This window comes from Porites lutea, chromosome 12 (assembly GCF_958299795.1).
Source record: "Porites lutea chromosome 12, jaPorLute2.1, whole genome shotgun sequence".
Classification (NCBI taxonomy): domain Eukaryota; kingdom Metazoa; phylum Cnidaria; class Anthozoa; order Scleractinia; family Poritidae; genus Porites; species Porites lutea.
Window position 1 is genome coordinate 6,380,606 of NC_133212.1, and position 12,204 is coordinate 6,392,809.

Genomic DNA, 12,204 nt, shown 5'->3' on the forward strand with positions numbered 1-12,204 from the left:
TGAAACGAACAAGTTCTAACGAATACTCACTTTCCGACTTAGTTGTAAAAAAAAGCATTAAGCAAAAGTCTTGCTTCGAGGAACGTTCATCTATGACAGCCTTCAGACACTTATCATGTTCCATATTCCATACCTTGAATACCGCTTAAATGAAGTTTGATGCACCTGTTTACATTTTCTTTATTTTTGCAGAAAAAATTTCTAAATGTGAAAGAGTTCTTGTTTCTTCTACTGACAGACTCGTAGCTTTTCGAGCCAGAGTTAGCTTTAAATAAAAGGTTTTAAGTTGTTGTAACGCTTATAATTTGTACTCTGCGAAGTCTGTCGTACATTTTTTCAGTGATTGCGTCTCTGAGCATTTATGAAAGTTTAAGCAGTTTAAGAGGCTGTCTCAGTAAAAACCGCCCACTCAATTTCGCGTGAAAAATAATTTTGCCTGAAACTCTGGCGAGTGAAAGGCTTTATGGAGACTATAACTAAAATAGGTTTGCTTTGATTCACAATAATTTTCTGGCCGCGCTGGGGGGCGCCGAGTATTTTGTCCCGCCACGGCCATTTTGCACGTCTTGAAAACTGAAAATTTGGCATTTTTTGCGGCGCTGTAAAATGTTTGATTTGCACCATCTACCAATTAATTTTATACCTATTTATAGGTAAACATCTCTAGTTTTTCCTGAAGGTAATAGTTATCCGCTAAATTTAGCTGGAAAGACGAAATCAAGCAAAATATGACCCCAACTAATTGCCTTGGAGCGAAAGGCCAAAAATTACCCTGTTTTAAAAGCTTATTTCTGACTTTTGGGACATAGTTGAAAGCTCTAAATTAATTGGACGCAAAGATAGACCATCTGTTATTAATAATATACAAAACCCCATGTACGATTTCAGTATTTTAAAAGTTATGATCGTTTGTATCAACGCGTATGCGAGCTAATACGATATTTCCAGATTTAGCGTAACGCATCTACCTCAAGCAGATTTTGTCAAAAGTACGGCTTACCTAATTCATTACTGGCACTGACTCGCAAATTGAGCGATATTCCAATCCCTGAGATGCCGGACTCCATAGAATTCCAGTAACTGTGCTTTAGAAACTGCTGGTATGCGGCCATTTTTGAATCCCATGCTAACAATCCGAAGCTCAAAACAGGTGAAACTGTGTCACGTTTCGAGCTAAATAGCTCGGTAAAACAACCGTTCAGAGGTGAAAGTTTGCTCGAGAATCAGAAAATCAACTAGGCAGGTCTCATTTTGGATCAGAAAATTGAGATTTCAGAGCTACAACCCCGAATAAACTTTCCATTCAACCGGCTCTGCAAGGTCAAATGCAGGTTGACACGTGAACCGGAAATGTTGAAACCCGGAAATAGGGAAAACCGGAAATGCGGAAATCCGGATCATCCGGAAATCGGCAAATCTGAAATCAATCAGGAGCCGAGGGCAATTCCAACAATTAGAGACAGCTGCATTCGTTTATGGCTTCTTTTCGACGTTGAGACACGTAAAAGATAAAACCTTCTAAACCGGCGTAGCTGTTTGATTTTCACTGAACTGAAACGCAGTTCCACGATCGATTGCGTTTGGCAAATAGGTTACATAAGAAACAGTAAATATCATTAACCGGTTACAAACATTCTATGTGCGCTAACATATCACACTTGTGACTAATACTTTACAGAAGTTGGCTATATATCGAAACTGAATGCGTCGAGATCTAGGGAACCGAGCCAGCTCGGTTGTCTGGGCTTATTAGTATAGACGGTCCTTGACAGTCACTTGTTAAGAGCGGATAAATAGTCCCGGCCGGTGAGTAAGTTTACAAGAAACCGATCAGGGAGAGGAAGGCTTGAGTGAATGGGAGAAAGCCTTCTTCAAATTTTACTGATCCTCTTCCTGAATCTTCTCCCGTCCCTCTAACTATTTTTACAACAGGAACTAGATTTTCCTCCTCCGTCTCCTCCCAAACTTTACTTAATTCATTACTGGCACTGACTAAAAGATTGACCAATATTTCATTCAAAATTCTAGTAAATGCGCTTTTGAAACTGCTGGTATGCGGCCATATTTGAATCCCATGCTGAAACTACCGTAAAATTCCGAAAATAAGTCCCTCCATGTATAAGCTCCCCCAAACTCGTAACACAAAAAACCCTCCGTGAAATCGCCCCTCCCAATATACCCACCCCCCCCCCCGGGTCTTGTACTTGGAAAATTGCCCTCAAATACAAAGTAAAACAAAGCAAAAACGGTTAATTTCTTTCCAGCTATTAGCTAGCCCAATCGATTGTGAAACGCAAACTTTCCTCCGTACATAAGCTCCTACGAATATAAGCCCGTCCAAAAATAAGCCCCTCAAAAAGGGCCTTTGGAAAATATAAGACCCGGGGCTTATTCTCGGAATTTTACGGTATGTCACGTTTCGAGATAAATAGCTGCGTAAGAAAGAAAACAAAAGAAATGTCCGGAGGTGAGACTTGTCCGAGAATAAAAACATCAGCTAAGCAGATTTCGTTTTGGGTCAGAAAACCCAAATTTATCGACAAATGTAGGATTATTTTTTCGACCATTTAACGGTGTTTTGTAGCTAATCTTAAAACAGTGTCTTAGCGCCCTTCTTGGCCATATTGCATCGGATTTTTGGTCAACAAAAAGGGTCGCCCCTAGGACTTGCCAATAGTGTTACCATTCGGTGTTAATATTGGTCTTAAAGTCTAAACACGCATACAGAATTAAATCCTTTCTTAAAGCTGCTCTAGATTAAATGGGAGTTTCTTGCAACCATACCTTATAATCCAAATGACTTTCCTCTGCTCTCCTCGCGTTATCCGCTATCCAAGTTATTCGTGAATCAAAAAATGACTCAGTTAAGATGGAGGCCTTGGTTCAATAATTTTTGGAGAATTTCTGGATGATTCTTCGAATGTTTTTAATGTATAAAAATAAGGGAGGATGTTAAAAATGTCGGAAAAGTTGGAAAATATTGGATTTGGGGGTTGTTAGAAATTAAAATATGAAGTGAATAATCAGAAGAAAAATTAATACCAGAGACTCCAACAAGGAGTGCCTCTGATCCCATTAGTGGACTAACTGCGCTTTATGTGCATACCTTTTCTACTCTTATTTATTTCTTTCCCAAATCACCATCATTTTCCCCGAAAAAAAACAACCAGTATGCCCCCTTAACAAGCGACTGTCAAGGACCGTCTATACTAATAAGCCCAGACAACCGAGCTGGCTCGGTTTCCTAGATCTCGACGCATTCAGTTTCGATATATAGCCAACTTCTGTAAAGTATAAGTCACAAGTGTGATATGTTAGCGCACTTAGAATGTTTGTAACCGGTTAATGATATTTACTGTTTCTTATGGAACCTATTTGCCAAACGCAATCGATCGTGGAACTGCGTTTCAGTTCAGTGAAAATCAAACAGCTACGCCGGTTTGGAAGGTTTTATCTTTTACGTGTCTCAACGTCGAAAAGAAGCCATAAACGAATGCAGCTGTCTCTAATTGTTGGAATTGCCCTCGGCTCCTGATTGATTTCAGATTTGCCGATTTCCGGATGATCCGGATTTCCGCATTTCCGGTTTTTTTTCACGTGTCAACCTGCATTTGACCTTGCAGAGCCGGTTGAATGGAAAGTTTATTCGGGGTTGTAGCTCTGAAATCTCAATTTTCTGATCCAAAATGAGACCTGCCTAGTTGATTTTCTGATTCTCGAGCAAACTTTCACCTCTGAACGGTTGTTTTACCGAGCTATTTAGCTCGAAACGTGACACAGTTTCACCTGTTTTGAGCTTCGGATTGTTAGCATGGGATTCAAAAATGGCCGCATACCAGCAGTTTCTAAAGCACATTTACTGGAATTCTATGGAGTCCGGCATCTCAGGGATTGGAATATCGCTCAATTTGCGAGTCAGTGCCAGTAATGAATTAGATAAGCCGTACTTTTGACAAAATCTGCTTGAGGTAGATGCGTTACGCTAAATCTAGAAATATCGTATTAGCTCGCATACGCGTTGATACAAACGGTTATAACTTTTAAAATACTGAAATCGTACATGGGGTTTTGTATATTATTTATAACAGATGGTCTATCTTTGCGTCTATTTAGTTTAGAGCTTTCAACTATGTCCCAAAAGTCAGAAATAAGCTTTTAAAACAGGGTAATTTTTGGCCTTTCGCTCCAAGGCAATTAGTTGGGGTCATATTTTGCTTGATTTCGTCTTTCCAGCTAAATTTAGCGGATAACTATTACCTTCAGGAAAAACTAGAGATGTTTACCTATAAATAGGTATAAAATTAATTGGTAGATGGTGCAAATCAAACATTTTACAGCGCCGCAAAAAATGCCAAATTTTCAGTTTTCAAGACGCGCAAAATGGCCGTGGCGGGACAAAATACTCGGCGCCCCCCCAGCGCGGCCAGAAAATTATTGTGAATCAAAGCAAACCTATTTTAGTTATAGTCTCCATAAAGCCTTTCACTCGCCAGAGTTTCAGGCAAAATTATTTTTCACGCGAAATTGAGTGGGCGGTTTTTACTGAGACAGCCTCTTAAAGTGCAAGACTGAAAGAGTAGCAGGAGAAGTGCTGTCCTAGGTCAGTCCCCAAAGTAAACAACGGTACCTTATGGCAATTTTTTTTATCATATACTGTTCGGTGTTTTTAAAGCTGAATTTACCCATAACAGAGCCTGAAAGAGAGAAAAAATAATAAACTTTCGGCGAACACGAAAGCCGGCTAGCTTTTTCTTTTAGGTCTTTTTTTTAGACAGTATTATATTGATTCTGACATTCGTAAACTGTAAATTGGCTACCGAAGAGTACCGTGCATAAAAACGATTTTTCTCCTTTACATTATCAGTCATTTTCACTCAAATACCTCGAACTCTAACTAAATTTCTCGCAAATCATTTTCCCCATCCGCGACTTTGGACCCGCGACAGCGACATTGGACCTACGACCGCGACTTCAGACCCGCGAACGCGACATTGGACCCGCGACCCGCGACGATTAGTCAAACTCAACTTGAACTCGATGTCCAGAAAGATAATTTGGACGATTAGTAGTGAAAACAGATTTACCTGGTTCCGTATCGTATTGAGGCGTTTGAATGGTGCCATATACTTGGTTTTGATCCATTTCCTCTTGTGATTGATGGACGTTGGCATTGATGGATGATGCAGTGTGATTGTTATCGAGCCAATCTTTTGTAAAATTTACTGGAGGGAAATGATGGCAAGGAGTAAATAAACTTGTCAACTTGGTGTTCAGAAAGTTATATTGTGCGAGTGGTGGTGAAAAAAGATTTACCTGGTTCCACAACCTCGGTATTAAGTAACTCATCCAGATTAAATGTCTGAAACTGAAGTGCAAACTTTATATTATTACATCTATATTAAAAAGAAATTTACAAAGTGGATCGACTACACCATAGTGTAATTTTAATCCCATCAGTGAGAGGACACTCTTTTCCAATGGACCAAAGGCTGATTTACCTGTTCCCACATTAACGTATAAATACTAAAAAATTATATGTAAAAATATTTTTAAAAAATTGCGGAACAACAGCCCTCTTAGCTTATACGGACTCTTTCTTCGTAGACTAGAGCTAAATCTGAAAATAGGGCTTGATGTTACTGGTTAAGTTGTAAAATTGGCTAATTTCCATGACTGCCCCGATGGCAAATGGTACACTTCTATAACCATAAACCATGATAAAGCACTTTTTACACCGACCCCAAAACCCGACTGCAAAAAAACCCTCCCAATTAGTTTAAGCTGTTGGTTATAGCGAAAACTCACCTTTTCTTGCATTGCATCAAGTGTTTGAGGCGTTTGAATGGTGTCATATGCTTGGAATTGATCCATTTCCTCCTGTGATTGACGGACGTTAGTATTGATGGATGATGCAGTGGGAAAGCTATAAAGCCAATAATCTTGTGTAGAATTTACTGGAGGGAAAAGATGGCAAGAAGTAAAAACATGTAGGTCGTTAATAAACTTCAACTCGATATTTTATCGTGAGATTATATGTTGAAAGTTAACATTACCTTCATATTCCTGCATTAAGACATCACACGGTGTCGACTGAAATTGAAGCAAAAACTACGGTTATTACATTTATAATATAAAAGAACTTTACAAACATGGGTTTACAATCTTATTGAACGTTAGTGGTCAAGATATAGCGGTGAGACATTTTAAATTTAATGCTGTATTTTTTCGTAATTTCGGTAATTGGTCTATGTCGTATAATTATGATGGTATTATATTGTGCTTACACTAATGATTCTCTGATCAAGCTTTAACAAGAGTTTAGTCGCATTGTATTTTGAGCGGAAGAGAGGGCTGATGGTGTGATTTAAGGCGACACCTTATTTTTATAACTTAAGGTTATTCAGAAGAAATCTTTATTGACAAATAAAATTACAATATTTGGAAATGCAAAGTCCAACTTGGTCCATATATCAGATATGGAAAGTTCTTAGGTACGTACGGGGTGTTTACTAACGATCTGGGTTTTCATGTCCATGTAATATTTGATATTGAAAAGGCCTTTCTCAACAAAAGAGAGTTTTTTTACTGACCTGTGTGCTCATATTAGTAGCTTGTTTGGACTGATCGAAGAGAGAGGAATTCCTGTTACTAAGTGCTTGAAGAGGGACATGGTTGTCTTGCTTTGACAAAACTCCAGTTATAACTGTTTGATCTGCATTACCTGATAGTGGTGATTGCAAAGCGGAAGTTTCATCACACACATTATTCCAATAATTGTTCATTTGACGTGTTGCCCCGACTGGAACATTACTAGACACTATCAGGGACAGAGAATGTGGCGGTATCGCCTCTGTATCATTGCTTGCCTCTTGAATAATAGCCGGCTGAGTATGAACAGATTCTGTCATCTCTGCATTCCCACACGAGAGTTTTTGTAGTTCTTCTTTTTGACGAGAGCAATTAGCTTGTTGAGAAACTTTGTCCATTGCTGAAGCTGTCCCAAATGACCTAATGGGTGTTCTTGCATTTGAATCATCATGACTTTTTTTTTTTTTTTTTTTTTTTTTTTTTTTATTTGCTTTACTTAACCCAATAATTACAATATTGAACACTGCTTACACTGCTTACATTATTTACAACATTCATACCATACTTACAATACTGACAATACTTATTGCTTACATTGCTAACAATACTACTGTTTTCAAACATTATTACATTTCGTATGCTTCAAGTACACAGTTGCATCGGAAGAAACTTATTTAAGGATAGTTGGCGTTATTGAGGCAGGATAAGCTACGGATGAAAGACATAGAGAATATCAGGGGGCGTTGGGAATAGCGCCATGGTAGAAACGATAGTTTCTACGTGATGTCGTGTAGGAATGACCATTGTTTGGGCAGAACATTGTTTGCTTCTGCTTGTGCTTGTATGTTGTAAATTGTCTTTAGGTGTTTGAGAAATCCTTGCAATAGAGGTATAGCTTCTTTTGTTTTGCAGAGCCAGATATAGTGCCTGGCAATAAGAAAACAAAAGTTGATCTGGCGTTGAAGTTTAGAAGAGTCTGATCTCAGGCCTAGTGAAACAGTCATGTCTGCAGAGTAACTATCGGGAATAATTTGGCAAAGTTTTAATCGCGTTATGATGCTCTCCCAGAAGAGCGCCGTTTTGGGGCAGGACCAGAAAAGGTGTACGAGTTTTTCTGGTTCTTTTTTACAAAAGGAGCAGTTGGAGTTTTCTTTTACTCTTATCTTAGTTAAGAAAGCGTTTGTTGGTATTCTTCTGTGCAGCAATTTAAATTGAAATTCCCTGAGTTTTATGCTTTTTGTGATTTTATGAGCTAGCTGGTAGGTCGCACCCCACGTTATTTCGTTTTGACCTAAGTTGCAGTCTTGATTCCATTTTTGCTGGCTTGTAGTAGGGGGGGCACTTTTCTTTGTAATTAATTTGTCATACACCAACTTGCTTGCTTTTTGGGCTTTCATTAGTTTTGTCGAAAAGCTTTCGTAACTATTACCTTCGTTTGTGTGGTCACCTTGGTTGAATGTGTTGCATAGCTTTTTAAGAGCAGAAATTATTCCACAGTATGCCAAGGGTTGGACCTTGATGTCGTATTTGTTTAAAAGTTCTGGTGGAGTGAGGAATTTTCCTTCTCTGTTCCTTAAGTGCTTAACTTTTGTGATGCCTTTACGATACCATTCTTTAAAGAAAATAGGGCTGTCGTTAATCCTTACAAGTGAGTTGTACCATATGCCTTGTTCTGAAAGCTGGCTCTCTGATGTTATCCTCTCTTCAAAATTGATTTCTGACCAGATTAGGAGAATTTCCTTTAAGAAACTGTCTTGCGTTTTGAAGATATTAGCTATGTCTATCTTATTAAGGTTGCTTGTGAACGGTAGGGTACACTCAAACTTTTTCAGTTCAAGATCTAGAAAAAGTTTCCATTTACCCTGATTATCTGTATCCAGGTACTTTTTTATCCAAGTGGTTTTTAGCGCTTTATTGAAAGATAGTATGTCAATCATTTTGAGGCCACCTGCTGGGTAATTGTTAATCATAATATCTCGCTTTATTTTATCGCCCTTTCCGTTCCAAAGGAACAAGTAAAAGAGCTTGTTAATCTCGCTAATTATTTTTTTGTTTGTGCACAAGGGTGCCAAGACGTACACAATTTGAGAAGCTACTAAGCTTTTCAGAACAGTGATCTTCCCACTTAAGGTTAATCTACGGTATTTCCAGTTGCTTAGAATATTGTTAATTTTTTCCAGTTTTTCCTTATAATTTAGAAGTACAGTGTTTTCAGGGTCTGTCGTAAACCAAACGCCTAAAGATTTTACTTTGTTTGTTTGCCATCTGAAATTTCTTTCTGGAAGAAGAATTTCTGTTTTTCCACTATATGTTCCGATCCAAATTGCTTCTGTTTTTTTACTGTTGAGTTTGAGACCCGAGGCTTCTCCAAAATCGTCAAGTGTGTTGAGAGCAGCTGAGAGCGACGTTTGTGAACCATTTAATTTTAGCTCTCAATATGGAACCTTTCGTACGAGTCTCAATAATTCTTTCTAACTCACTCTTTAGATCATTCAGTTGTTCTGCAAGTTCAGAATTTTCTGTTACGCTAGAGTCTCCGTTCTCCATTTTCGATTCTAGTTTGGAAATTGCATGCTCTAGTTCTGCCTCACGGCCCTTTGTTTTCTTAGTTTTATTCATTGCGTATTTGAGCGATTTTTCCCGTATTTTAAGCTTAATCATGTCCCACAATAGAGCAGAGTCATGATGAATCATCATGAATCAGAATCATCATGACTTGCAACATTCTTTTTAGCATCGTCTGACACGTCTTTCGAAGCTTGTAGTTTCTTAAATGTCTGATTGGACGGTTCATTATCTGAAGACGTCATTTGCTCGCGATGACGCTTTTTTGTTGACTCTTCTGAAGCTGCGGGATCCTGTCAGAGAACAATTTTCTAGTCGAAATTGAATAAATTGATGATTCATTACCGTCAACAAAAAAGGAGATTAATAATAATAAAAAAAATGACAACCGCAATTAAATGCCTACATGCAAACACGAGCGGCATCATTTAACGGTAAACATTCGGCATCAGCACCCACGTGAAACGCAGTCTTTACTTCCAGTCCCCCGCTCCCCTACTAATAGCTACTAGAACTAGAAATAACCAAACGTTACGGAGTGCGCGCTACAACGATCGAAGGCTTTAGCTCCATTGCTGTGCTTCGCGTATGTTTCACGTGACAGATGGCCAAAACACGCCTGATCAGATTATGAGTGATCGAAGGTCCAAACGCGCGTGAACAAAATGCTTTATGTGCATTCCATTCATTCTTAGTAGAAGTTCAAAAAAATGCTGGCTACATACATGCGACGCATGCGTAATAACTAGTAAAAACCAAGGGTTACGGAGTGCGGGCGACAACGTCCGAAGGTCAAAATGCTTTTGCTCTAACGCTGTGCTTTGCGTAGGTTTCACGTGACAGGTGGTCACATCACGCGTGATCAGATTACGAGGGGTAAAAGGTCGAAACGCGGGTGATCAAATTGGATTCTGTGCATTTCATTCATTCTTAGTGGAAGTCCAGGCGGTGTGCGTCACGAGATTCGACCAATCAGAATGCGTCATTTGTAGAGTGATTTTCGCGCTCGGAAAGAGCTGTTTTCAGAGGTATATGTGGTGAAATTTTCGCTTTATTCCAAGCTTGTGTTGGTAATTTCGACACTATACCGCCGTGGAAAGTTGTTGGAACACTTTATCTTGATAGCAGTTGCGTTACTTTTAAATATTTTGCTTTCTTGAGCATTTGTGACAAGTTTAAATTGCTCGGTCATGTGCAGGCCGCCATGATGATTTGAGTGTTGTTTTTGCCGTTCTTCTTGGATTTATTGCCGGTTACTGTTAGCGGTTTTATCGAATTATTTTGGCCATCTTGTTACTTCAACCTTTCTTCTTTGCAAATTTCGGGGTCTACCCGGGTCTACCCCTGTTAGTTTTCCCGTTATGAGCCGTTGAAAGTGTCTTGGAATTAAGACATCCTCTCAGCCAAGTGGCACAACTCCCGGGAAACGGACTGAGAAAACATACCGAAGCGGAAGCCGACGTGAAGCGAGTAACGCCAAATCCAGGAGGAGTTGGTTCTATTTTAAACCACAAAAGGTAAATAAGTTTGAATATTGTAATAACCTTTGGAAACAAAACATTTTTCATAACCCAGTGCGGAAACTGAAAGCGTGACTTTAGAATAATTTGCATGCGGTGTGTGCTACATGTATGCAAGTCTTCGTGTAAAGTTATGTGAGGGAATAAATTGTTATAATTCTCTACCAAAACACAAAACCATTATCGAAGATCCAGACAACATCATACAGGATTTTAAAACTGTGAGGTTAGGTTTTACTTTATAACAAAATCGATATACTGCGCTCACTTCAATGACCGCACAGACAAGATCGTGGTTTATTTCACTGTTTATTTCTGCGGTTGTATGTTCGGCTCTTTCGGTCTGTTTTCTCCTTGCCTGATAGAAGATTTATTTGCGCATAAGGTTTTCAAACGGGCAGGATTTCAAAATAATATAAACTTGTCGATGAAAATAAAATTGTTATGAGAGACGATTTCTCACCTAGCTGTTTGCACGCGCTCCCCCTGCTTTGCCGGTAACAAAGTCCATCAAATATATATGCACTTCTAATGGACGAATTTTTTTTAGTTAAGCAAATCCAGGTATGAACTACAGATCTCTTTCACTATGAGATAAAAACATACATATAAACCAAACAGTACTTAAAATCTTATGAGAAGCAGGAAATTAGTCGCCGCTCAAAGTCGGCTAGATCGCACGATCGTCTCCGAACCGCGATAAACTTCTTGAAATTGCCTTATGAAGCCAATAGCAAGCATCTAAGGCCACTATGAGATCTTGAAAATTCTCGAAATCGCTCTCTTCCGTAATGATTTTTGGAAAAGGCAGCAGTGTTTTGATCCCTGGGTTTGATTCAGTTCTCTTACGAGATGCGAACTCGACCGTGTCACGATTGAAATGAGGCACAGTAACAGTTTTACCCATGAACCTTTGTGGGTCGTGATGCACACCGCCTGGTGGAAGTCCAAACGAAGGGTGGCTACATACAAGCGACGCATGCGTAATACCAACCTGGAGATTAGGATTGCGTGCTCCTCTTGTCGCCCGCAAATAGTAATTTCTAATAACCAAAGATTATGGAGTGCTGGTGACAACGATTGAAGGTCAAAACGCTTTTGCTTCATCGCTTTGCACTGCGTAAGTTTCACGTGACAGATAGTCAAAACATGCGTGATCAGATTACGAGTGATAGAAGGTCCAACATTCGTGTTGCGCATTCCATTCATTCATAGTGGAAGTCCAAATGAGTGCTGGCCACATACACGAGACGCATGCGTAATAACAACCCGGATATTAGGATTGCGGGCTCCTCTTGTCGCCCGCAACAAGTCTTATTTTGGAACAAGACCGTTTATATCTCTCCTATGGTTTTTTTTTTTTTAACAAAGGGCTTATTTACGTAATTCCTTTAAAAGCAAGATTACACGTGAATTTCTTAAGGAAATCACTGAAAACCCACATTTTTCAGTTTTCTATGACGAGAGCCGCACAAGTCGACTAAACATTGACTACTACTTGCATTTACCAACCACTCGCATTCTTTAATAT

The 12,204-nt window shown here is 39.2% G+C and overlaps 1 protein-coding gene across 1 annotated transcript in view; it reads right to left on the reverse strand.

Moving 5' to 3' along the window:
* LOC140954007 (uncharacterized) overlaps positions 1 to 6,999 on the reverse strand; it is a 70,392-nt gene extending 63,393 nt beyond the window's left edge. The window contains exons 1-5 of the mRNA XM_073403395.1: positions 6,591 to 6,999; positions 6,054 to 6,090; positions 5,806 to 5,954; positions 5,314 to 5,365; positions 5,085 to 5,222 (exon numbers count right to left, since the gene is read on the reverse strand). Of these exons, the coding sequence (XP_073259496.1) occupies positions 5,085 to 5,222; positions 5,314 to 5,365; positions 5,806 to 5,954; positions 6,054 to 6,090; positions 6,591 to 6,986 (772 nt within the window). The 5' untranslated portion in view covers positions 6,987 to 6,999. The remainder of the gene's footprint in view (positions 1 to 5,084; positions 5,223 to 5,313; positions 5,366 to 5,805; positions 5,955 to 6,053; positions 6,091 to 6,590) is intronic.
* Positions 7,000 to 12,204: the final 5,205 nt, after the last annotated feature.